General features: G+C 41.5%; 1 protein-coding gene across 2 annotated transcripts in view; it reads right to left on the bottom strand.

Moving 5' to 3' along the window:
• Window positions 1–22,671, bottom strand: part of LOC111220431 (inactive ubiquitin carboxyl-terminal hydrolase 54-like) — a 49,805-nt gene that overhangs the window by 26,385 nt on the left and 749 nt on the right. For both annotated transcript variants that reach the window (XM_022743514.1, XM_022743515.1), the window contains exons 2-3: window positions 12,963–13,564; window positions 3,973–4,065 (exon numbers count right to left, since the gene is read on the bottom strand). In XM_022743514.1, the coding sequence (XP_022599235.1) occupies window positions 3,973–4,065; window positions 12,963–13,118 (249 nt within the window). In that variant the 5' untranslated portion in view covers window positions 13,119–13,564. The remainder of the gene's footprint in view (window positions 1–3,972; window positions 4,066–12,962; window positions 13,565–22,671) is intronic.

Here is a 22,671-nt window from a genome sequence, read left to right as displayed (position 1 = left end):
GGAGAAAGAGAGAGGAAGGGAAACAGAGAAAGAGAGGGGGAAAAGGGCAGTGTGTGTGTGAGAGTGAGAGAGAGAGTGAGAGAGAGAGAGAGAGAGAGAGAAAGGAAGGGAAACAGAGAAAGAGAGGGGGGAAAAGGCAATGTGTGAGCAATAGGGTGTGTGTGTGTGTGTTATGGTGGCTATGCTGACTGCAGCAATGCGCCAAGGAGAATGGAGGGGGAATATACCCTACAGAGAGAGAGAGGGAGGGAGGGGGGAGGAGAACAGGGAGGGATGAGGATGAGTGAGTAAGAGAGGGAGGTTTGTGTGTGTGTGTGTGTGTGTGTGTGTGTGTGTGTGTGTGTGTGTGTGTGCGTGCGCAGTGGTCTAAGTGTGAAGACAGGCGCAATCTACACCAACTCCCACATTCATTCATCTTTCTCCTTCCTTCTCTCCCACTTTCTCTTCATCTCTCTTCCTATTTCTTGCAGTGCGTGTGTGTGTGCATTCAGGTATCTGCATCTAAGTGTGTGAGTGTTTTGCTGTTGAGAGAGATAAAGTGTTGCAGTGATTTCTAGAGGGATAGCCACAGGCAGCCTCTGAACTTATGTTTACTACAACAGTAGGGCCTCTTTATTTGCTGCAGATAAACCCAAATTCACACACAATCCCCACAAAATGAAAGAACCCCATAATGATCATTTATCTCTTTGGTTGTCTGAAATGGATGTTTGAAAATTTAACACGCCATTAAAGTTCATTTTGTGTGTGTCTCGCCTGGTTATTGGAAGACTTTTATCTCGGTTGCCTTGGGGACTACAGCTCCAAACAGACTTTTGGAACAACGTTACATCTGTTCGTTTCTGACAAAGGAAAGACAGTGACAGGACGGGTAATGAAAACTGAAAATGTGAACACTTAAAACAGCAAAAAATACCTTTGATTTGTGCACCCACAGCTGACTCACACACAACACGCCCACAAGCCTCTGTGTGTGTGTTTATGTGTGTATATGTGTGTGTGTGTGTAGCATCCCAGCGTGGTAAGAAAGATTTGTGAGACTCTCAAGGTGCATGTGTGTAGCGGTGTAACGCTAGCGAGTAAGATTTGTGTGCATGTGTAGGTGCGTGTGTGTAATATGTGCATATGAGTGTGTGTGTGTGTGTGTGTGTGTGTGTGTGTGTAGCATCCCAGCGTGGGCTCTGCTAGCTCAGCGCTTTCAGTCAGCCAATTAATTACAGAGAAGCGCTTGAGACAGAACAGCGTGTAGAACACACACATCGACACTGCTGCACACACATACACACACACACACACACGCTACTACACCACAGCGCATTACACACAATTCTTCCCTTCACTCAGACAATTATTTGTCATCATTGATGCAACAAATGACTGGAGCAGAGCCGCATGAGGCTCGGTCATTATTAGGGTTTCATGATGTTACAGATCTACAGATCGTCTTCCGGCGACTTTCTATCAACACAACAGTGATTCAACCTGTAACTATGTTATAAAAGCTTTTATATGTGCCGCTTCTAAGCACCCATTGTAAGGCAGCTCTGAACCGGTAAAATCTGTCTGGTGCATGGTACGTGATGCTTTTTACACAATGGTAGAAGAAGACGAGGCAACGCCCACAGAGAAGGAATCATGTGTTGCAAGTAAAAGTCCTGCATCCAAGTAAACTATGAGCCAAGTAAAATATCAAGTATATAAAATAAAAGCACTGATTGTGAGGAGGAACAGAGTTTAGTCTTCCTGCCCAGTGAAAACCTTGAACCTCCATTGATTTCAAGGTTTTCACTGATGAAGGAAAAGAAAGGAAATAATGATAAACAAACAAAAAGAAGGAAGGAAGACAGGAAGGAACGACAGAGAATAGGAAAAGGAGAAGATGGGAAGAGGGAAGATGTTAAAAAATTGAAGAAACAAGATAAAAAACCAAAGACAGAAAAAAACAAAGTAAGGACAACACATAGTGCTTCAACCCAGTTTCCTAGAAATTACGTTTCTATACAACAAACTGCAACGGCAAAAACGTTTTGCAGGAAATGTAACTGCAACCAGATTACACTTTCTATAAATGTAATGAAAAAATTATATTAACTTATTAAGCAAGTTGCAAATATGTTTACACTCAATGTATGGGCTCAAATTAGGGTCAATAAGACTTTAGGTTGCAAGCTCTTCTACAACCCAGGTCGGTTTAACTACATTTGATGATGTTGTAGAAAATAATGGTGAGCTTTTAATATGCCATGTATACATGCAAACCCACACGGGTCACAGATCAGTACACCCCCTCAAAAATCTACAAGGGTACTAGGATGAAGATAATGAACCAACTGCCCTCTAATTGGACTCTGCTTTGTGATTGGACTGTCATTGTCCAATAAGATTCAGGTGTAAAGATGGGGTCGACTTTGAGTACAGAGTTTTACGCATAGTTTTCTGCTTTGTATCTGTACACAGATGTTGACAAAAAGCACTTTCTCTTTCTCTTTGTGTAACCTCATCACTGATTTCATTTGTTCACAGATTTTATTCACACATTCTCTCTATTTTTCTTTAGTACAAACCTTTTCTACACGTGCACAAACTTGAACTTCTCCTGCAGATTTATTTTAAAGGTTTAAAAAAAAATGCTGATTCACAACTACAAACTTTGGAATTATTTGTGAACATGATGTTACAAGCTCAAAATCTTATTGACCCTAAATTGAGCTGAACGTATCAGTAAAATGTTCCAAACCTAACCGCAGACGGGGCTGCGAATGCTACCCCTGTGGTTGTGGTGTCAGCCCGCCATCCTCCCCCAAAGGCGACTCCACTGCTGTTGATAAATGTATAGTGCTTCATTCATTCAAAAAAAAAAAAAAAAACCAAACAAACAAACTAGAAAACATTGCCTCCGAACATAAGCAACCACATTTCCCACAAAACACATTTTCTATTGCAGTTTTAGTTGGATATAAATGTACAGTGTGTAAATGAAGAAGGTACTTTTCTTCACTTAATGTGGGAATGCTGTTGTTTTCTCCATTTTACAAACAAGTAATTAAAAGTATTGGAGAGCGGCATCATAATCTGCGGCAAGAATCTCCCCTGCTGTGTTTATTAGCAGACAGATCCCTCCCACCACCGGGTATTTCCAAACAAGAATATGGACTCGTGTTGGCTTCAGGCTTTGTTTGTGCTTCAAGGATTGTTCTACGCCTTTCGGAAGAGTCAAAGACGCTATTTAGACCTTATTTTGCTGAAAGTTTAAAACCAATGACGCGTATTGCCTCTCCTGCATCTCTGATCGCAAGGACTTTTCTACTTTATATGTTTATTAGTTTGTCTTATTTCATTTGCATTTTGTCGGCCCAAATTTGTTGTTTGTTCTTCAGTCATTTACTGTAAGATGTTTTCCTTGAGTCCTTGTGTGTTATGACCTTTAGTTTTTTATATATTTTAGTAAAAAAAAAAAAAGGAAAGAGAGAAGGAAGGACAGAAAGATGGAAGAAAAAAAGAGAAAATGAACGATGACATATGAGTTTATGCAAAGTCTTTGAGTGTCATGTTACTCTAGTCTTCACAAATATGTAGTGGAGTAAAAAAGAAATGTCTCCTTCTGAAATGTAGTTGAGGAAATGTAGAGAAACACTCAGGTAAAGTACCAGTACCTCATAGTACACGACAAGTACACCACTTCAGTACTGATCCCTTGGTTTATATTTCTGACACCAATGTTTTTTTATTAAACATGGGGAATAAAGAGGAATTAGTAGTTAACTATAACAACTATGCCGTTACTTTCCGAAACTCAAACTTATTCAGCAGCAAATCTAAGAAAAAAAAAACTGGGTCACTGTGCTGTAGAAGGGACAAGTATCTGAGAGAAGACCAGGAGTGGAAAACATCAAAGTGATGAACGCTGCTTCAGGTTTGCAAGTTCAGACCACCACAAGACATTAGAGGACACAGAAATGAGAGTGTCTTTACCTTTAAAGCGCAGAAGATACACGAGTCCTCCATGCACTTGTGTGTGGTCAGCTGTCGAAAGCTTCGGCGAAAGATGTCGAGATGCCACAGAACCTGGGAGGCAAAACAAACACGTTTACACACAAGAAAAATAACCCTAAAACCCTAAAGTGGTGTGTCGTCACAGGTCCCACTGGAACTGAGGCCTGTTTCCCTTTCTGTCTTAATCCTATTCTTACTGTACTTTGTTCATCCTCTGCACTTTTTCTGAGTAGCAGCTGTTTGTTTAAGTTGGTTGTTTTTGTTGAATTAATCAGTCGGATGGATAAGTCATCATCCTGTGTATCTCAGAGGGGACAGCGGCTCTACTTAAACATATTATTTTAACTGGGTTTTCCAGTGTATCTAAAATATGATCTGTACCTACCTCTGGGCTGATTTAAGGATAGGGCACAAGATTTGTTGATTCGTATTTTTTATACTGTAACTTTTTAATAATGTTTCACACACGCACACAAACAAGGAAATATTTACTTAGCTGCAAATGTGTTATTTCATCAAATAGAAACAACAATAATAACTGGAATCCCCGAATTAAAAACCCCATTGAACATGAAGTTTAGGCCTCAGCTAAGACTGATGACATGACGGCTCACAGTTGATGGTTGCCATAGTAACACAACATGCTTTCTAGCAAGTTTTGCAGGTGCACCGCAGTATACAGCAACAGCGACTGACAGAAAAAGTGGAAATGTGGATGGAAATATTTGAAAGGAAAGGCAATTTTGATGGGGGGCTGTGGTTTAAAGAAGTTTGGGAACTGCTGCTCTGGATACATTCTCTGGATAATGTGTGTAAAATATCAGATATATAAAAACAGCTCGTCCTCCCTGCTTGTCTTCTCACAAAGGGCAGACAAGCTGTATGAACTGCATCTCAACCTGGGCCCTGGGATCACAGTGCACAAACTAGCTTTCCATTTAGTTACATGTTATAATCCTGATGTCTGGATCACAGTCAGCTAGTAGAATGTATAGATTTAAGGTGAAAATAAGCAACATTTGCTTTACTAAAACTGAATCACATCACTTGCTGTAATGTGAGAGGGTTGCAGAGAATCCCCAGCCCAGTCTGCAGCTCTGTGTGGCTTTCAGCCATTTTCAGCTAATTGTTTTTTCCCCAACAGCTCCCACTGAGTGTGCTCTCTACTTTGTATATTTTCAGCAACAAAAGAGAGGCAGAGGCAGAGATTCAACGGGACAGACAAACCATCACAAAGCCCAAAGCAACAAGGAGGAAACACATGGAAACTAGATGAGAAGTGGTCTGCATGAGGAAGACATCTTCCTGTCTTCCTCTCTCTCTTTCTGTCTGTCTCTCTCTCTCTCTCTCTCTAGTGCATAATTAGAGGAAAGAGCTCTTAGTACATTCATCCAGCATGCTGAAAGATAATATTGACACAACACTGTCCCTTAGGCTTCGACTGAAATCTGCAGCACTCATGCACAGGACCACACACTCACACACATAGAGTATGCACATACATTTGTAAGTCTCACACAGACACACACACAAAGCCAATACATATGGCAACCTTAGCAATACAATGCTGTGTGTGTGTGTCTGTGTTAAGGAGAGAGTGATAGGTGGAGGAAAGAGGGGGCGGAGGATGACAGACTGCATGCTGACGCCAGTGTATGCATTCTATCTTTCCCCCCTCTGTTTCCCCTCCTCTCTCTGTAGTTTATTTGGTCGTGATGAATCGGCTCCCTGCACAGCACTGCAGCAGCCACAAGGAGGGCACACTCTCTCCATGCCCATCTCTTTTTATTAGTATCTATCTATCTATCTATCCCTTTTTCTTCTCTTCGAAGCGCATCCCTCATCTTTCTCTGCTCCTACCATTTGTATCATTTGTTTCTCTCTCTTCCCCTTTCCTCTTCCTGTTTTCTCTCTTTCTCGCCCTGGCTTGGAAACAATGGAAATACTGCAGGAGCCTCTTGGGGGAAAATAAACTATAGTATAAGAAACTTACAAACATAAAAAAGTGATAGAAACATACACAGAATAGAAATTCACCTCATCAGCTCATGTTTTTAGGAAGTTGCCATCTTCCAGCTGTTTGTTGTCATGGTAATTTCAGTGATAGACAAATGTAACCAGTGATACTGGAGTATTGATTGGTTGTGGTGATCTTGGATGAGGTGGTCCCGTCTCCTTGTTTGTGATGACAGTTGATTACAGGTTAATAAACAGGATAAAATACTTATTTTAAGCACATTTGCTGAGATATTTAAAGTTTAATGGTCCCATATTGTGTAAAGTAAGACTTCCATGTCTTTTTTGATTATAAAGCAGGTCTAGGTTGTATATTTATACTATGAAAGTATCAAAGTGCTCAGTCCACAGAGAAATGCACACAGCCTGTATTCAGAAACTGAGACTTAAAATAGGACTTCTATAACTTTGTGATGTCACAACAACGCCACTCTCAGCCATGCCCCAAGCCCCGCCCACCTGGACCCACCATCCCACCTTGCAGGATTTGGTTTCTCCAAGGGTTCAGTGCCAATCTGAAGATTAATCACATTTGAGATAATATTGCAATATGATAAAACAAGATGTTCTAACTGCAAAGGCTGCGATTACACTCTGGTCATGTGGCATGCAACTGAGAGTAGAGCAGTCGGCTAAAAGAGGACAACAACTTGGCACGCTACACTTTGACCTGTTGTATAAAGGCCTCAGGCGCGACAGAAGTGTCTAGGACGAGCAGTACGTCGGTTATGTGGAACAATTTTGGCTTTAAAAAAAAAGAAGATGCTGCACAGCGTCAGGTATTGTGCAGAACCTGCCTTGCTACCGTTGCTACCTCACAGGGCAACACTACTAACCTGTATCAGCACTTAAAAAACTCCACAAAGCCATGTAAGATAGTTGCATGGCTAAAATGCCGACCACCAGTGTGTCAGGTAAGCCAAATACCACCCAACAAGGATCACTGACCGAAATGTTTGAAAGCATAACTCCATATGAGCGTAATTCAAAACAGCACAAGGAAATTACTCAGGCAATAACAGAGTTCATAGGAAAAGATACGATGCCTCTCAGCACGGTGACCAAGCCTGGGTTTACAGCTTTGATAAATACACTGGATGCGTGCCCTCCCGCACATATTTTAGCCAGGTTGCCATACCGGAGCAATATGAAAAATGTAAGCTGAGAGTCTTTTGAGAGTTTTTCGCTACTACAACTGACATCTGGTCAAGCCGTACAGCGAAGCCCTATCAGAGTCTTACAGTGCATTTCATTAATGAAGACTTCAACCTCAGAGCAAAACTGCCTACTTCCCAGACGACCATACAGGGGAAAACATTGCAGCCGGCCTACGAGAGGAGCTTGCCAGCTGGGATCTCCATGAAGAGAACCACATCTGCATAACAACAATTTTGCATGCTTACAAGGCTGTAAATTAAACAAATCAGTCGATATACTACTGTGATTGAAGTAGTTAAATAAAAATATGTCATATCAATTTAATTTCATCATGACATATAAGCCTGGCCTGCAGGAAAGAACAGTTTATGTTTAATCTATCCAATATTGTGTTAGTCATAATATAGAATGATTTATTGATTGTGTTTGTTGAATAATACAGAAGATAAGGAATTTTAAAAAAATAATTGCATAATAAATCACAATATTGGTAAAAAATCCCAAATCATTCAGCCCCACTCAGAGCCTCTCTTCTGATTGGCTCATCGACCTGTTGTTACTAGAGTTCCAGAGAGAAGCCTGAGAGAGGAGATGTAAAACTACAGTGAGATGGTTTTTGGTTCTTGAAACCACAAATCTATCTTCTTATGAAAATCAAAACTTGAAATATAATACTGTACAAGTGTAAAATATGGGACCTTTAAGATTTTCATAAAATCAACCACATTTTTGGTACAACTTATGGTCTGCTTTCATTTTGCAGTAGCCATTCAATGTATTCAAATTTAGTTATTATCTTTCTATGTAGTAGTTTTGTTTGCTAGTGGCAGAGTCCACCATTCCTGTGCTGGATTCAGATTGGCAGCATACACACAAGAGATTCACAGGAGAGTGATGCATGAATGAAATCCAGTATCTCATTGTTAATTACCCTCACTGTTTACTGTTTATTCTCTTTAAAACGTGTAAGAGCTGCATGAAGTTACTGCTAATGCTAACAGAAGATAGATTAAAAACATTCAACTGGTGAAACACAGGGGGACTTTGTGAAGTAGCCACAGGAAACACAATGTGTTTGTCCCCCTAGTAAGCGCTAAACATGATCTGTAGAGTAAAAAGTAAATAACAAGAGTTATTACACCTTTCATGCTGTTCCCAAGGTAACTGCAGTCTTTATCAAATCAACCACACCTGAAGTATTAAGGATTACCACTTCAGTTTAAAGTGAATAACCATGACACCAGATCGTAGGATAGATTAGCTTTATAAGTTTCCTTATACCAACTCAGAACATGGGGCAGGCAGATTTCTGGTGCTACACAGCTCACTACTGGAATGAACCACAAAGGAAACTCAAATTGGGGACACTCATTGCTCTGAGGGACTTTAAAGTCCTGATTAAACGTACTGATTAACAGCAACTGTGGCCGCAAGTGACGATAATGGAGTAATAATAAATGGTAAGACGAAGTGTAAGAGTAGTACAAGTAGAGTAGAGTCATAAAGTGGGTTCTGGTCCCAACGCTCTGCTGGTCTTTACTGTGAAGTAACGACATCTTCCTGATAGAGAACTAGATCAAGATTTATTAGATTTTATTTATGACTTATACTAAACTATAAGCATAAATAAAGAGGTTATAACACATAAATAAAGCCACTTATAAACCCCTTAGCTTTGTTATAAAGTGGTACCTACTATTTCTAAATAAAACCCACAAAATTGTAAATACGGATTAACCTAAAAAGATGAAATGTTTAATCCTTTCATTACAAAAGCATGAAGAGAATTAGAGGCACAGCTGCTGTCGTTAATGATAGGAAATATTATCACTGAGGATCACTGAGGTCGTGTGCTTCACCTGATCAGCGTCATAAACTCCAATCACATTCAAACAAGACACCATTCCTATTCAGTGTAGACAATAAGGGGCTCTCTATCTAACCATCAATATGCCTCATGACCACAGCTCCGCCTGTTCTAGTCTTTCCCTGCGCATCTATGTCTGTCACATCATGCTGGGGTTTTTTTCTGCAACAGACTTTTTTCACAGCAGACATTTTTACTTGTCATCGCACAAAAAGCCCATTTGTTATTAATAACAATAACAATGGCTTCCTTCTATTCAAGTGTTCCAGTAAACCATGACAGTGAGCCCGCATGCACAACACCAGGACCCTGAAACTGAGGCAGCTAAATGGAATTCAGCCATCATTGATTTTATTATTCACACCTGTGCTTCACCTACTGTGACATGTCAAAATATCCTGAGTGAAAAAGGGCCTTTACATTTGCTGGTATTCCTGCTATTCCCTCCCTCCCTGCCCTGCCCTGCAATGTTGCCTCCTGACCTCCACACTGACCTTCACACCTGCTCCCAATCCTTACATTGACCCCTGAGTATACAGAACATGCCCCTTTGCTTTGTAACTCCCTGCTTTATTGTTGAGTTTTGCTTTTGAATGTTACAGCCGTGTGTTATTTTTTGGTTGATATTATGCTTCTTGCAAAATCCTGCATTGGATAAAATTGGTCAGCAAACCTTAAACAGCAAAACAAAAGTATAAACCAATCTATGCAGTAAACGGTCCTGTATCCTCTGCCTCTGACAGAGCTGGTAATGCAGACCATCACATCAGCAAAACTACTCAAACAAGGTATCCAGCTAGAAAATGTCAGTCAATGTTTTCTTGGCGTTGCTTCAGCTGCAGTGCCACCCTACAGCTGGACACATGCAAATACTGTATAGTGAACATTATTTGGTCTTATTGCTCAGGATTCTGCCCCAAGCAATTATGGGAACCAGTTCTGTACTGAGCAAAGTATCATCATTACCACTAAACTGTTCTCTGTTTGATTTGTTGTTTCTGAAAATGTCAATAGGTTCCTTAGTTAAATAGTTAAAACTTACTTTTATTTCTAAAAACAAAAAGATTGTACAAGTGGCTTAAGAGCATATTGTGGATGTGTGTCAAAGTCAAACCTGCACAGATTTAGTCACAGGATTTGTCATGTGTAATGTCAATTCTTCTCAACTGATACAAACACACAGCTGATTGGTGAAACTGTAGTCGTCATTTCATCACTTTTGTTTTCATTTGAAACTTTAAATTTTTACAATTAATGTGAGTAAAGTGCCAAAATATGAGTAAAAATTAAAGTTTTCTTTACGATTTTCATGCTCATTTTCCATTTTCAAGTTTCCTCTCATTACACAGCATCACAAAGACACACACACACAGACGCACACACGCATACCGCTGCCTTATGAGTGAACGTATGTGTTCCTGCTTCAAAGCCATTGTGCTCTGCAACTCCTTAAGCTGTTTTATTTTTCACCTGCGTTCACACAGAGAAAAGTTGCTGAGCGTGTACAGTATGAACACACACTTCAACTCACAGCACCTTCCTTCGCTCTCATTAAATCACACACATCATCCACAACAACTGCCGCTGCCGCTGCTGCTGATGCTGCCGCCACCCAGCAGCGCCACTGCAGCAGCGGGGGGTTCAGTGCCTTGCTCTAGGGGCCCTCAGGGGCAAGGAAGCAGTGCACTAGCAGTAGAGCATTAAACATTACAGTGAGCAAACAGAGCTTGGGTCAGTTCAGTCGATCAGTTTTACATCAGTTTTGATGATCAATTAATGATGAGAAAGTCTGTTTAAGGAAAAATTCAAAACATCGACTGGTTTTCTGCCTCTTCAACGTCAGGATTTGATGCTTTTTTATATTTTGTATCATTGAAAATTAAAAATGTTTTGGTTTCAGATTGTTGGTCAGACAAAACAAGCAATGTCAAGATGTCACCTTACGCCCGGGTAAAATGGGACGGCCATTTTTCTTCTAGTTAGCATTTGTACGTTTTTACATTTCACAGACCAAATGAACAAATGAACCGATAAAAAAAAAAATCATCTTAAATTGCAGCCTTACTGCTGATAGGGTGATTCTGTCCTAAACCTGAACTTTGACCCCTAATGCTTAATCTCAAAATAATAACATAAGAAAGCACACACACACACACACACACACACACACACACACACACACACACACACACACACACACACACACACACACACACACACACACACACACACACACACACACTGAAACAGCCAACGAGCACTTTAACGTGCTCTCGGTTTATCCTCCCTTGTCTGTGTCCTGTCTCCCTCTCTTCTGTGTGTATGCGCATGTGTGTGTACATGTGTGTGTGTCCTTGAGGTGGCCCACTTCTCTCCCCGTTGAAGCTGCTTTGCCTTTGTTAGAACATATTCTTCATCTCACAAATAAACTTCATGTCCTTCACTTTGTCTTTTCATCCATCTCTCCCTCTTTCCCTCCCTGGTTTTCCCCTCTGTCTCTCTCATCCTTTCACCACACTCGTTTTTTTCACCCTCTTACCTTATTTGATTCTTTAATTCCACTCTTTCGCCCAGCAGTATCCCCTGTAGTCTTCTCATCAGTTTTGTCATACTGTATACTCCTCATCCCTCTTTCTTCTCTTCTCCTCCTTCAGCAACTTTTCATCTTCTCATCTATCCCACTGCTCTCTTCAACTCTCCCTAAGCTTCTGCCCCATCACCTCCCTCCCTCTTCAGCTTACTCTCTCTCTTCTTCCCTTTCTCTCCCTCTCTCTCCCTCTCTCTCTCTCTTTCAAGCCAGTAGTGAAGAAGCATTTATGCGTGTGTGTGTGTGTGTGTGTGTGTGTGTGTGTGTAGGTATGATTGTGCCAGCTGGAAGTCTTGGGAGGAGGGAAGAGCGCGTGTGTGTGTGTAGAGAGAAAAGAGAGAGAGAGGGGAGATGCAGCAGTAGCAGCGCAGTGTAAGCATCTCCACACACAGACTGGATGTCCACACTGAAGCCAGACTGAGCAGCGGTGCCAAAACCCACCGAAACACGCAAACTGCCCGTTAATATGGCGCTAATCTCATCCCTGTCGCATTTAAATACTGCAGTGTGATGGGAGGGCGGGGTGTGTGAACTGTGTGTGTAGCTAAGTAGTAGCTACTTTTTTTTGCCAATAATGCATAAACGCATGACATTTCGCAGGAAACACTATTGCTGTGACAATAAAACACAACAGTAATCCCAGCAGAGCACTAGACTCACACATTAGCATTTAGCAGTTAGAAAAGTGACGCATTTTTTCATTGTATTGGCTTCGTAATCCAGCACATTGGATTTGACAGGAAACAGTGACTGAGATTAAAATGCTGATATTCATCTTTAATATATTGGTGTTTACACCCACATCAGATCATCAGTTTTGGAATTGTTTCCATTCTTTACCACATTTGTCCTGTTTTTTCCAGGGAATAAATGTAACTGGACAAGTTACAATGACGTAAAATCTAATAAAGTCATCATACTTAATACAATTGAAGTCTGTGGGTTGTCTGAAGTCCCACAAACTTCAACTAGCCATCTTCCTGTGATCCTCTGCTGGCCTGCACTGCAGCAACCCTCACTTCTTGTGTCTTTTGGGGACTTTTTAGCTGAGGTCTGGTCTTCAGCAAGTATGGAAAAAGTTTGCAGTCACTTAAGTGTCCCAAAGCCTCCAAATACTGTAGGTTTTTTATTAGCAAAAAATTGCCAATAAAAAGGTCAAAACTATTTGGAGTCTTCAGTGAAAATTGCTTTGGTCAAACATCCCCGACTAAAAATATCTGACACTAGCCTGTGGATTGAGGTCAGGTGACTGGTTCTAAATATCTCCATGATAAACATGTTACTCTCCTAATACTTTGTGAGTGCCCTGAATTTGTGTGTGTATGTGTTTATCCGACTGACCTGCAGAGCGCTGTTGAGGAAGCAGCTGTTCTGTCCCGGCTCGTTGCTCAGGCCTTTGCTGGGTGCAATAGAGGTCATGGTTCTCGGGGTCACCAGCCCCTGCACCCCGCCTGCTGCTCCGCCACCCGACGCAAAGTAGTTCCTCTTCCACGACATCACTACCTGGACGCCCCCGTTTCCACGGCGAGGCGCAAAAGGGGCGGGGCAGCGGACCAAGCAACGGCCTCTATGTCACTCCCATGAGAGAGAAAGAGTGAGAATGAGAGAAAAGCAGAGGAAGAGGAAATGGAGGGAGGAAGACGAGGGAGGTGGCGGCGGTAGATCGAGGAGAGGCGGTGAGTCTTGAAAGTGGAGCTGGCACCCATACAACCCTCCCCCTCTCCAGCCGTGTTTTTTCTTTAAAATCTGTCCACTTGCTGGAGCCAGCAGTTGGCTTTTTGTTTTTCTTTTTTCTAGCTCCTTGGATTTAGTAGTCTGTGTTTGAGGACATGAGAGCGTGTCCAAGGCGTCCTTTGGCAGATTCTGTCAGATAAATGTTGATTAGGCAGCACTGCTGCTCCCATGTGGAGACTCCTTCAATGCCTTCTTCTCTTTTACTTCCCCTGTAAGACATAAAGACCAAGCTGTTAGGACTGCTCACACAAAACAGTGAGAACAGCACGAACAGACTAAACAGTGGGGGAAAAAAACAAATTAAAACACACAAAAAAATAGTTTTCTGCTGTTCACTGTATATACTCCAAAATATACTGTGCATGGAGAGTCCTGTCATTAGTTTGAACATTGTTGGCAATGCAAATAAATACTTCAAATGTTGTTTTGGGAGTTAAAAAAGTACCCACTGCAGCTAAGCTTATTCCACTTGGATTGATGACAACATACTGAAGGTTTCAGGGCAACTAAAGAAGGTCAAAAGTGTATGTAGCCCACCCTCAACTGGTGGAAGGAGAGTTAGCTTGCTATCTATAGTGATAGCTAGCTAACACTACTGACTTAGCCTAAATATTAGTTTGATAATATGCGTGCAGCATGTGTGGGGACAGTGTTATGCTTTAAATAGTCCTTGTATTGCAATTGAGGATTCAGCAACTGACTTTTAAAACGCATGGATCCATAATTTTGTGAAAGGGTCATTTATTGCCAACTTTGCAACTTTACAGTCTTCTCAGCTTTTTGTAGCTTGGTTTTACTGCATATTTTCTACACAGGTGAGTCGTACACAGACAAACCCCACTGTACACAAAGTTAGCAACTAGCTAATAAAAAAGAGTTGAAAATCTAGCAACCAAAGAGCTGGATTTTGTTTGCTAATGTTGTTCCCTTTCCTCAGAAGGTAGCTGTTTGCTTACCCCCCAATGACCAAAAATTGATTACTGCAGCTTTAAATGTGTAGGTTTGATTGCTTTCACACCATGAATCATGATAATCATCACATGAACACAACAATGTTAGTCAGGGTAACGTTGCATCAGTGATATGACACAGGGACCGCTTGGAGAAATCTGTTATGTCACTTTATAATCGGTACTTAGGGACTTTATCTGGAGCTTATGCTGGTGCAGCATCACTGTGCACAGTTTCCGAACTGTGTGTGTGAGATGGGAAAAAATGAGGCAGTCAGTGTGTGTTTGTCACCAGACAGTATGTGTGCGTGGGTGTGTGTACATGAAGTTGCGTAACACCACACGGCAGTAACTAACAAATCCGCAGTGCCCCTCTACCCTCCACCCTCCCTCCCTTCCTTCCCCTATAGCTTCCCAACTTTTGGCAAAGCTCCCTCGCCTGGTTGTCGGGTTGCGTTGCCGCCACAGCACCCCCCTTGGCGAAAGGCCAGAGGGCGCAGGGATGCTGCGGTGAGCAGGCGAGCAGCGTGGGCTGTCGCCATGGCAATGGCCACATGGGACTGGGGTGGCAAGGTGGGGTGATGAGGGGGTGGGATGGAGGTAGAGGGGACGTCGTGACAAGTGAAAAGCAGCAGAGCGAATATGAAAGGAAACATTATGCAACTGTTAGACGACAAAAACGCAATGTCAGTTCATCTACTTGTCACACAGTCTATCTATCTATATGAAAAAAACAGAAATCCATGTTCGATACATTCATCCATAAACAAACAAGTCCAAATTGCCAGAGGATTTATAAAAGGATTTGGCTGGCATGCCCCTGTGTGCCATTTTCCTCCACAGCACAGCATCCTGAGCTTCTGTCTCAGCATACAGTGTGTGTATGTGAGTGTGTGTGTGTGTGTGTGTGTGTGTGTGTGTGTGTGTGTGTGTGTGTGTGTGTGTCTCCCGCTGAGCCTGTGGAGTGTGTGATCACACATCCCCTCTCTCCCTCTCTCTCTGACTGCACCCTACAGCCACACACAACCAAGATCGCTCTGGCAAGCCCTCGCACAAGCGCTGTTTATGTGGCCTGTATGTGTGTGTTCATGTGTATGTGTGTATGTGTGTATGTGTGTATGTGTGTATGCGTGTATGCGTGTATGCGTGTGCGTGTGTGTCCCCACATCTTCGGCTAGTTACCATGGAAATAGGCCAAGCAGCAGGCACGCGGGGGAAAAGCCGAACCATGTGATTTAACAGAGAGACACACTGTGCTGCACTGGTTGAGAAAGCACACACAGACACACACACATACACAAACACATGCACAGACACACAGGGCTGGCGAGTGATGATGATGTGTATTGATGGTGGAGAGTTCCTGGAAGCCAGAGTGAGTCAAGGCACAAGTCAATCAAACTCCCTGACCCTGCGCTGGCAGGCATAAGGAGACCAAGGACCTGTGGTCGCAGCCCAGACAGCGACCACACACCGAAGACATTTCCACGTGTGATGTTGAGGCGAGGACACTGGTTGTACATCCAGACACAGACACAGTGTGTGTTAGTGCTCACAGTCTGTGTGGCTTCATCTCCTTATCTTGTGGAAATCAGTCCCTGCTTGACTTTGAGCATCAGGATGGAGATCTAGGGTTATGTTTAGAATTAGCAGCAAGTGTAGGTTAGACTTAAAAGCCTGGTACACCCAAATTATTTGTGATGCACAAATTATTGAAAAACTCATCACAAGTGTCTCTTCCCAGAAACAATGCTCTGGTTAATTCACAGACCTCAGTGTCAACAGTTTTCATTGGAAATACTTTCTACTTGAGAAGTAGTCCTTATAAAAACAGCTGACATCATGCTCTGTGGAATTTTAAATGTCATTTATTCTCAATGCTATGAAAACCACAAACATAATTCCTTTCACATCCATTGTCCTGGGGTGGAAAAATAACTCATAGTTAGATACCACAGGCCTAAGTGAGGAAATGTACTTTTCAGTAATGTTGGTAAAGTGACCTTTTAACCTTTTCAACTCCACAGACATTTGGCAGGTTCATCATTACAGCCCAGCATTATTCATACCCACAGAACTGTATTTTATATTCTAGTCACGATCCAAAGGTTTCAAAACTTACCAAACAGGTCAGATTGAATTATTAGGACATGTACTTTATAAAAACAATATTATGTAAAATTGAAACCTTGAATTTTAATACACTGGGTGGCCAGTAAAATAGAAACAGGGCTCTTGTGATGTAGTGCAATACAAGTTCATTGGTTTGTGTGTAGATTCAGTTCTAAGGTGCATTTTAATGCTGCTGTTTCTAATAATTTGTCAACTTAATTTGCATATACAGTATGAAGGAGCCAAATGTCCCAAACACCTGGAAATATGCTTTTCAGTGCAACAACACCACAAACTACAGCTTCAAAATGAAAAGAGTCAACACAACAATTAAAAGGTTATGTTTGACATTCTATACCTATCTTATTGTCAACAAATCCCATGAAAAGATAAACTCCGTCCAACTAACAACTAATGTCTGTGTATCCAAAAACTATTAACAACACATAAATGAGACTGACAGGCTCCTTTATTACCATGAGCATGGCCACTGTAGTTTATTTACACCATCTTGCTGTCGTAAATATATACCAGAACACCAAATGTGTATTCATCCACCACTGAAAATAGTCCCTAAGAAATACACTATTTACTCCTGTTTGAGTTATGATTGCTAAACACAACAGTCCCCAGCTGTTTGAGGAAATTAGTGAGGATTTGTAAAACAAATTAAACCATGATTGAAAAAACCACCAATGATTTATGTCTTCACTAAAAACCAGTGAGACTGCAGCACTAACAGGGTAGGGAAGCATTGATGGTTTTGATCTTTTTGTGCCATCTGTTGACAAAAAGAAAAACATTGAACATCATCATCAACCTTATCCTTTAAGAAAACAATAAGTTTCATTACAGGAGTGTAGTATTAGACCGTGTTGAATTTACAACAGGTTCTTTCTATTCTCGTCACTCAAGAGTTCTTCAGTCACAAAAAGTGACCCAAAGGTTTGGGTTTGGATGTTGAAATTATATTTTTCAGTTTATATCTAAATGGATGAGTGAGTCAGTGTGACAGCAGATGATTACTTCTCAATCAATAAAAGCCAGCGAGGGCACAGCTGGGAGCACTGAGGGCAGAAAGCTGTTTTTATGGTTCCACTACACTATCACCACCGCTGCTACTGACACTACAGATATTACTACTACTTCAACTCCTAGTGTTGCAAATATTCATAGTGCTCTTATTTCTGCTAATATTCCTTCGTTTTCTTTCCATTTATCGGTCGTCTCTGTGCCTCTTTATATCTGTCATCTTCTATTTCTCAACTTTTCCTGGGCTCATCAAGCGGCATGCAGAACTTCAGAGGGATTTATCCGATGACAGCATCTGAAGGATGGTTCAACGCCTATTTGAGCCCCGGTGCAGCGTGACACCTCTCTGATCCACAATTTCTGCGATTAATGTAAATATTCGGCAAAAACATCCCTCCACATCCATCTGTTATTCCGCCGCTCCGTCAGATCAACATTCAAGAGGAATGGCGCAACATATGACACACGGATCAAGCATTTCTTACATTTTTCTCCCCCAGTCTGAGTTCCCATTGCATGTTTCTCAAGTTGTTTACTCCCCTTCTCTTCCTCCAGCTATAATTTCATTCCATCTCTCGGTGCTTTGGAAAGAACACAAGACATTTATTTCTCCTTGGGATTGGATTTAGCATGAAGCTGTTTCACTGTGGTCTGTACTGGATCTGCTGGTTTTCCATCCAAATATGCAATGCATTATGTGTCAAACTGGAAAAGCTGAATGGGAATAACAAAATTTCCAAGCATTTCCTCTGCATCTTGCAAAGGTTTTTACGCCCACTTATTTCTACAAAGAAAAACAATTACTCAATAACTCAAGAGTGTGAATATCAAGACACCAACATTTGTCTAAAACAGTGGGTCCCAGGTTTTTGGCTTGTAACCATTTCTGAAAAGTGAAGCAGTTTATACTCTCAATCCATTGTCATAGGTTGCAATATGTTTTACTTGGATATTTAAAGGTAAAACTATCCAGTATTTCAAAAAACATAAAGGATGTTTATTATTGAATAATCTAGGAACCTCTTATGTCCCAAACCCCAGGTTAAGCACGACTGTTCTAACATACACTACGTGGCCTAAAGTATGTGGACACCCAAGAAAACACACATTACACTCATATGTCATTGTTCAACAATGGGTGTTAACATGCTGCTATAACAGCCTCCACTCTTCTAATTTCAACAGGGATTTTCACACATTCAGCCACAGGCGCATTAGTGGGGTCAGCCTCTGACGTATGGGTGATATGGTTTGGCTCGCAGCCATCCCATAGGTGTCAGATTGAGTTGAGGTCAGGGCTCTGTGCAGGCAAGTCCAGATCTCACTTCTTTGTGAACAGGGGCATTGTCGTGTTGAAACAAACTGTTGCCACGAAGTCTGAAAGACACTATTGTCTATAAAAATCTTTGTATTCTGAGAAAAACAATCCTTGATCGCGTCACATGATCTTCCTTAGCAGATGGAGTTGCCAAATAGTTGTTGATTTTAGATTTTCAATTTTTGAAGAACTCCTTAGGACTTGGACTTTGATGTTGGAAACTGCAGTTGTCACCACAAGGTCCATTAGTTGCTGATCTTCATCTTGTGCGTTTGAGCCAACATGATGAAGCGTAGCTAAAAAGCTCAGAAAAATGGAAATTTGAACATCTACACTTCTTTTAAAACTTGGCAAAGTCAATCATGTGATACGTTTAAAAGCTCCAGAGCTGCTACTAAATGGACCTTATGGTGAGATTGTTTTGCCAGCTGCTGTTTCCAAGGTCAACAATGGACTTTCGAGCTCAAGTCATTGAAGCTTTTAGCCTTTATTTCCCTTAATTCAAACTAAAGGGTTGAAGCTAAAAGTCCACAAAAGATTGTGGAAAGGGGTGTCCGCATACTTTGGGACATATAGTGTATGTGCAACATCTAAAATATGACCTCACTGAAAGGTCATATAATAGATCTTCAGACAAAGCATTTTGCACATTCAACCGAGGAGATTTCGATCATTTCAAAATTCAAAAACTGGCCTCAAGGTTGGATGGAAATAAAATGCTGATAATGACACTGTTTTGGATTTTGAATTTACTGTCACCGTTTCTCTCTCTCTCCTTGCTGTGGGTTAGTGTGGCTCGGTGACAGTGACACCAGTGTCAAGCAAGCTGGACAAAGAGCTGATACTGTCCCTGAGGACAATGGGCTGTCTCTCACCCTGTCGCCCTCCCACTCAAGCAAACATAAAGACGAGAAGTGTATTTATATATCACTTTAAACGAAAGAATCTCAATCTCTCTTTCTTCCTCCTCTGCCTGAGCTTTCCTCTCTCCCTCCCATTCACTTTATTCTTGTTCCCTGTCTCTCACTTTCTTCCACTGACCTCCATTTTCCATTCTCATTCACTCTCTCAACTTTTCCCCGATTCATCTCTGTCTTTTTCCTTTCCATTTCCGGAAAACTTCACTTCACATGCATGTGCTCACTCAAACACAAACACACACACACACACAGTGGTTTTCCTGTAACTGGGTTATGTGTAACTTCAAATAGCCTTAGTTGACAATAGGGAGAACCCAGAGTTCATCCTCCCTCTGTGCTTCACTTTATCCCCCCTTGAATCTAAAGAGAAGTTTTGTATATGTATATATATATATATATATGTATATATATATATATGTATGTGTGTGTATGTATGTGTGTGTGTGTGTGTGTCAGAGAGAGGGAGCATACAGCGGGCACACATGCAGCTGCATGTGTGAGCATATTACTAAGACTGAAATCTTTTTTTTTTTGCAAGCGTCAAGGTCATTTCCCCGCTCAGACTCTGTAACATTAAAGTATACATGTGAGAACACACGCGTAATCACATGCACGAGCACAAAGACACACACACACACACACACACACACACACACACGCTATAACCTAGATGCAACCCATTATCTCCATGGCACATGTGCACACCCAATCCTATTAGTAGAAAATAACAAGAGGGGTGAATATTTGCTTAATATTTAGGTTATTACATAACCATCCTTATTTACAATGCATGATGGGAATCACGTGAGGTTTCTTCAGTTTAGATCAGAGTATAAAGAGAGGAGAGGAAGAGGAGCAGGGTTTAAAGGGTGATGGAGAGAAGGAGAAAGGAAAGGAAAGTTGGAAATATGAGAGGAGGGGATGCAAGAAAAGAAAGAAAAGCAAAGGAGAGAGAGAGCAAACAGAAGAGGACAAAGGAAAGGAAAGAAAAGAATATAAGTGGAGAGGAAAGGAAAGGAGGAGGAGAGGAGGTCAGAGGAGATCAGAGGAAAGCGAAGGAAAGGAGAGGGGAAAAAGAAATAAGGGTGAAGGATAGGAAAGAAAAGGAAGGGACAGGAAGGGACATAATGGGAAAGAAAAGATTAGAGAAGAGGAGAGGAGAAAAGAGAAGAACAGGGCACAAGGCAAAAGAGAGGAGAGGAAAGGAAAAGGGAGGGAATGAAAGAAAAAGAGGAGATGAGATGAGAGGGAAAAAAGAGAGAACAGGGAAGAGGGAAGGAGAAATGGAGGAGAGGAAAAAGTGGGACATTAGATTGAATAACCAGCCGCATGTCAAAGAAAGAAAAAGAGAGAAAGAGCGCTCCAGCAGATGGTAAAGGTCAAAGGAGACATATAGTGTGAGCATGCCTTTCTCTTCCTCTCTTCCTTCTTCATCCTCTGCCATGACTTAATCTGCTCTTCCTGATACCTCGACCCCCTCATAATCCCATACATGCGGACCCAACCAGACCAAGACCACTTTAACTGAAATGCCAATGATAGATGAATCCCCTGGGAAACTGAGACACAAGCCAGGCTCAGTCACACATGACCACATCCAGAGAGAAATGCTCTGAGGATTTAAGCCAATTAAAGTGTAGAATATAAGTGAATTTAATAGAGTTACATATGCTCTAAACTGTTTCTCCACATAACTGATCTGTCTGCAAACACACACAATAAGTCAATGAGACCTTGAGATCGATTGTTACTTCAAGATAAACACTTTGATTAGGTGATCCTCTGATTGGCTGTGTGTTTGGACTCTGGTGATATAACAATTCATTCTGAAATACAACCAATAAACTGTTTTTATCACGTCAAATCCAAACAATCAGAGAATAGTCCGAGAACTGATGAGAAAAAACATTTTCGTCACATCAAGTTGCCCAACTGTCCACCATAGCGACACACTACATCACACAAATCACCCTGATTGGTTTGACTATTTAAATAATGCTAGTGGAAACACCCCCAAGTAAAATCTCTGAGAGGGAAGAGGGAAGCCAGAGGGCTTTTCTGGCAGCGAGGACCGCGGCTAAGGACAAGCTATTTTGTAGATAAAGGTAATGTGAGTTTACCTTCCAGGACAACTACACAATAAAAGCCTGCACGGCCTGGGACAGGAATACAAGAGTATACAGTACAGAAGCTACAGTGACGGACCATAAAATATGGAAACAGCAGTGTATATAAGGACATGTCATGTTAAATAAAGTTGGCTTGGAGATGGTGTTTTTAAGCTAAAACAGGATGAGTGGGTAATGCCCACGTGCAGGCAGCAGACACGCACATTAACACACAAACCCATGTGTTCATATTAACCATAGTGCAAAAAGAATAGCAGAGGATTCCAGAGTATTTCATCTCCAAAAACTAAAATTGATGATAAGTCCAACTTAAATGTCAAGGCGACATTTCAGCTCAGAGTGTGTGTGTGTGTGTGTGTGTGTGTGTGTGTGTGTGTGTTTTTTTTGTTTTCATGATGTTGTGGGGTATAAATCTGTTCAACCAGTCTGACAGATATAAAATGATACTGTCTAACCCTAATATAGAAGTTAAGGCTTTATTTTAGGGTTAAGCCTTGGTTTTGGGTTTAAGTTATACTCGGGGGAAGGTTAATATCAGGGTTATGTTGGAGTTTAGGTGTGTGTAGTGATGGTTAAGGTTAGATTAAGGCTTCAGGAGTTACTGTAAGTCAATGCAATGTACTCAGAAATAGACAAAACCAACGCGTGTGCGCCTGCTTAATGAGGGTATAGCCAGTACCCTATTTTCCCTTTTTTTTGTAAGTATTCACGTGTGTGCGCGCGCGTGAGGCACGCAGCAGAGGGCTGTGTCACCATCTCTAATGTGACGGTAGTGTTGTGCTGACGGTGACGCGGGCCCCGGTGAGGGGGCCAATGTCATCAATCACGCGGATCGAAACCGCAACATTAAATCAA

The sequence above is a fragment of the Seriola dumerili genome, unplaced genomic scaffold (assembly GCF_002260705.1).
Source record: "Seriola dumerili isolate Sdu_G_001 unplaced genomic scaffold, Sdu_1.0 BDQW01000068.1, whole genome shotgun sequence".
NCBI lineage: Eukaryota > Metazoa > Chordata > Actinopteri > Carangiformes > Carangidae > Seriola > Seriola dumerili.
Note: the sequence above shows the minus strand (reverse complement) of the source record. Positions and strands in the feature narration are given on the sequence as shown.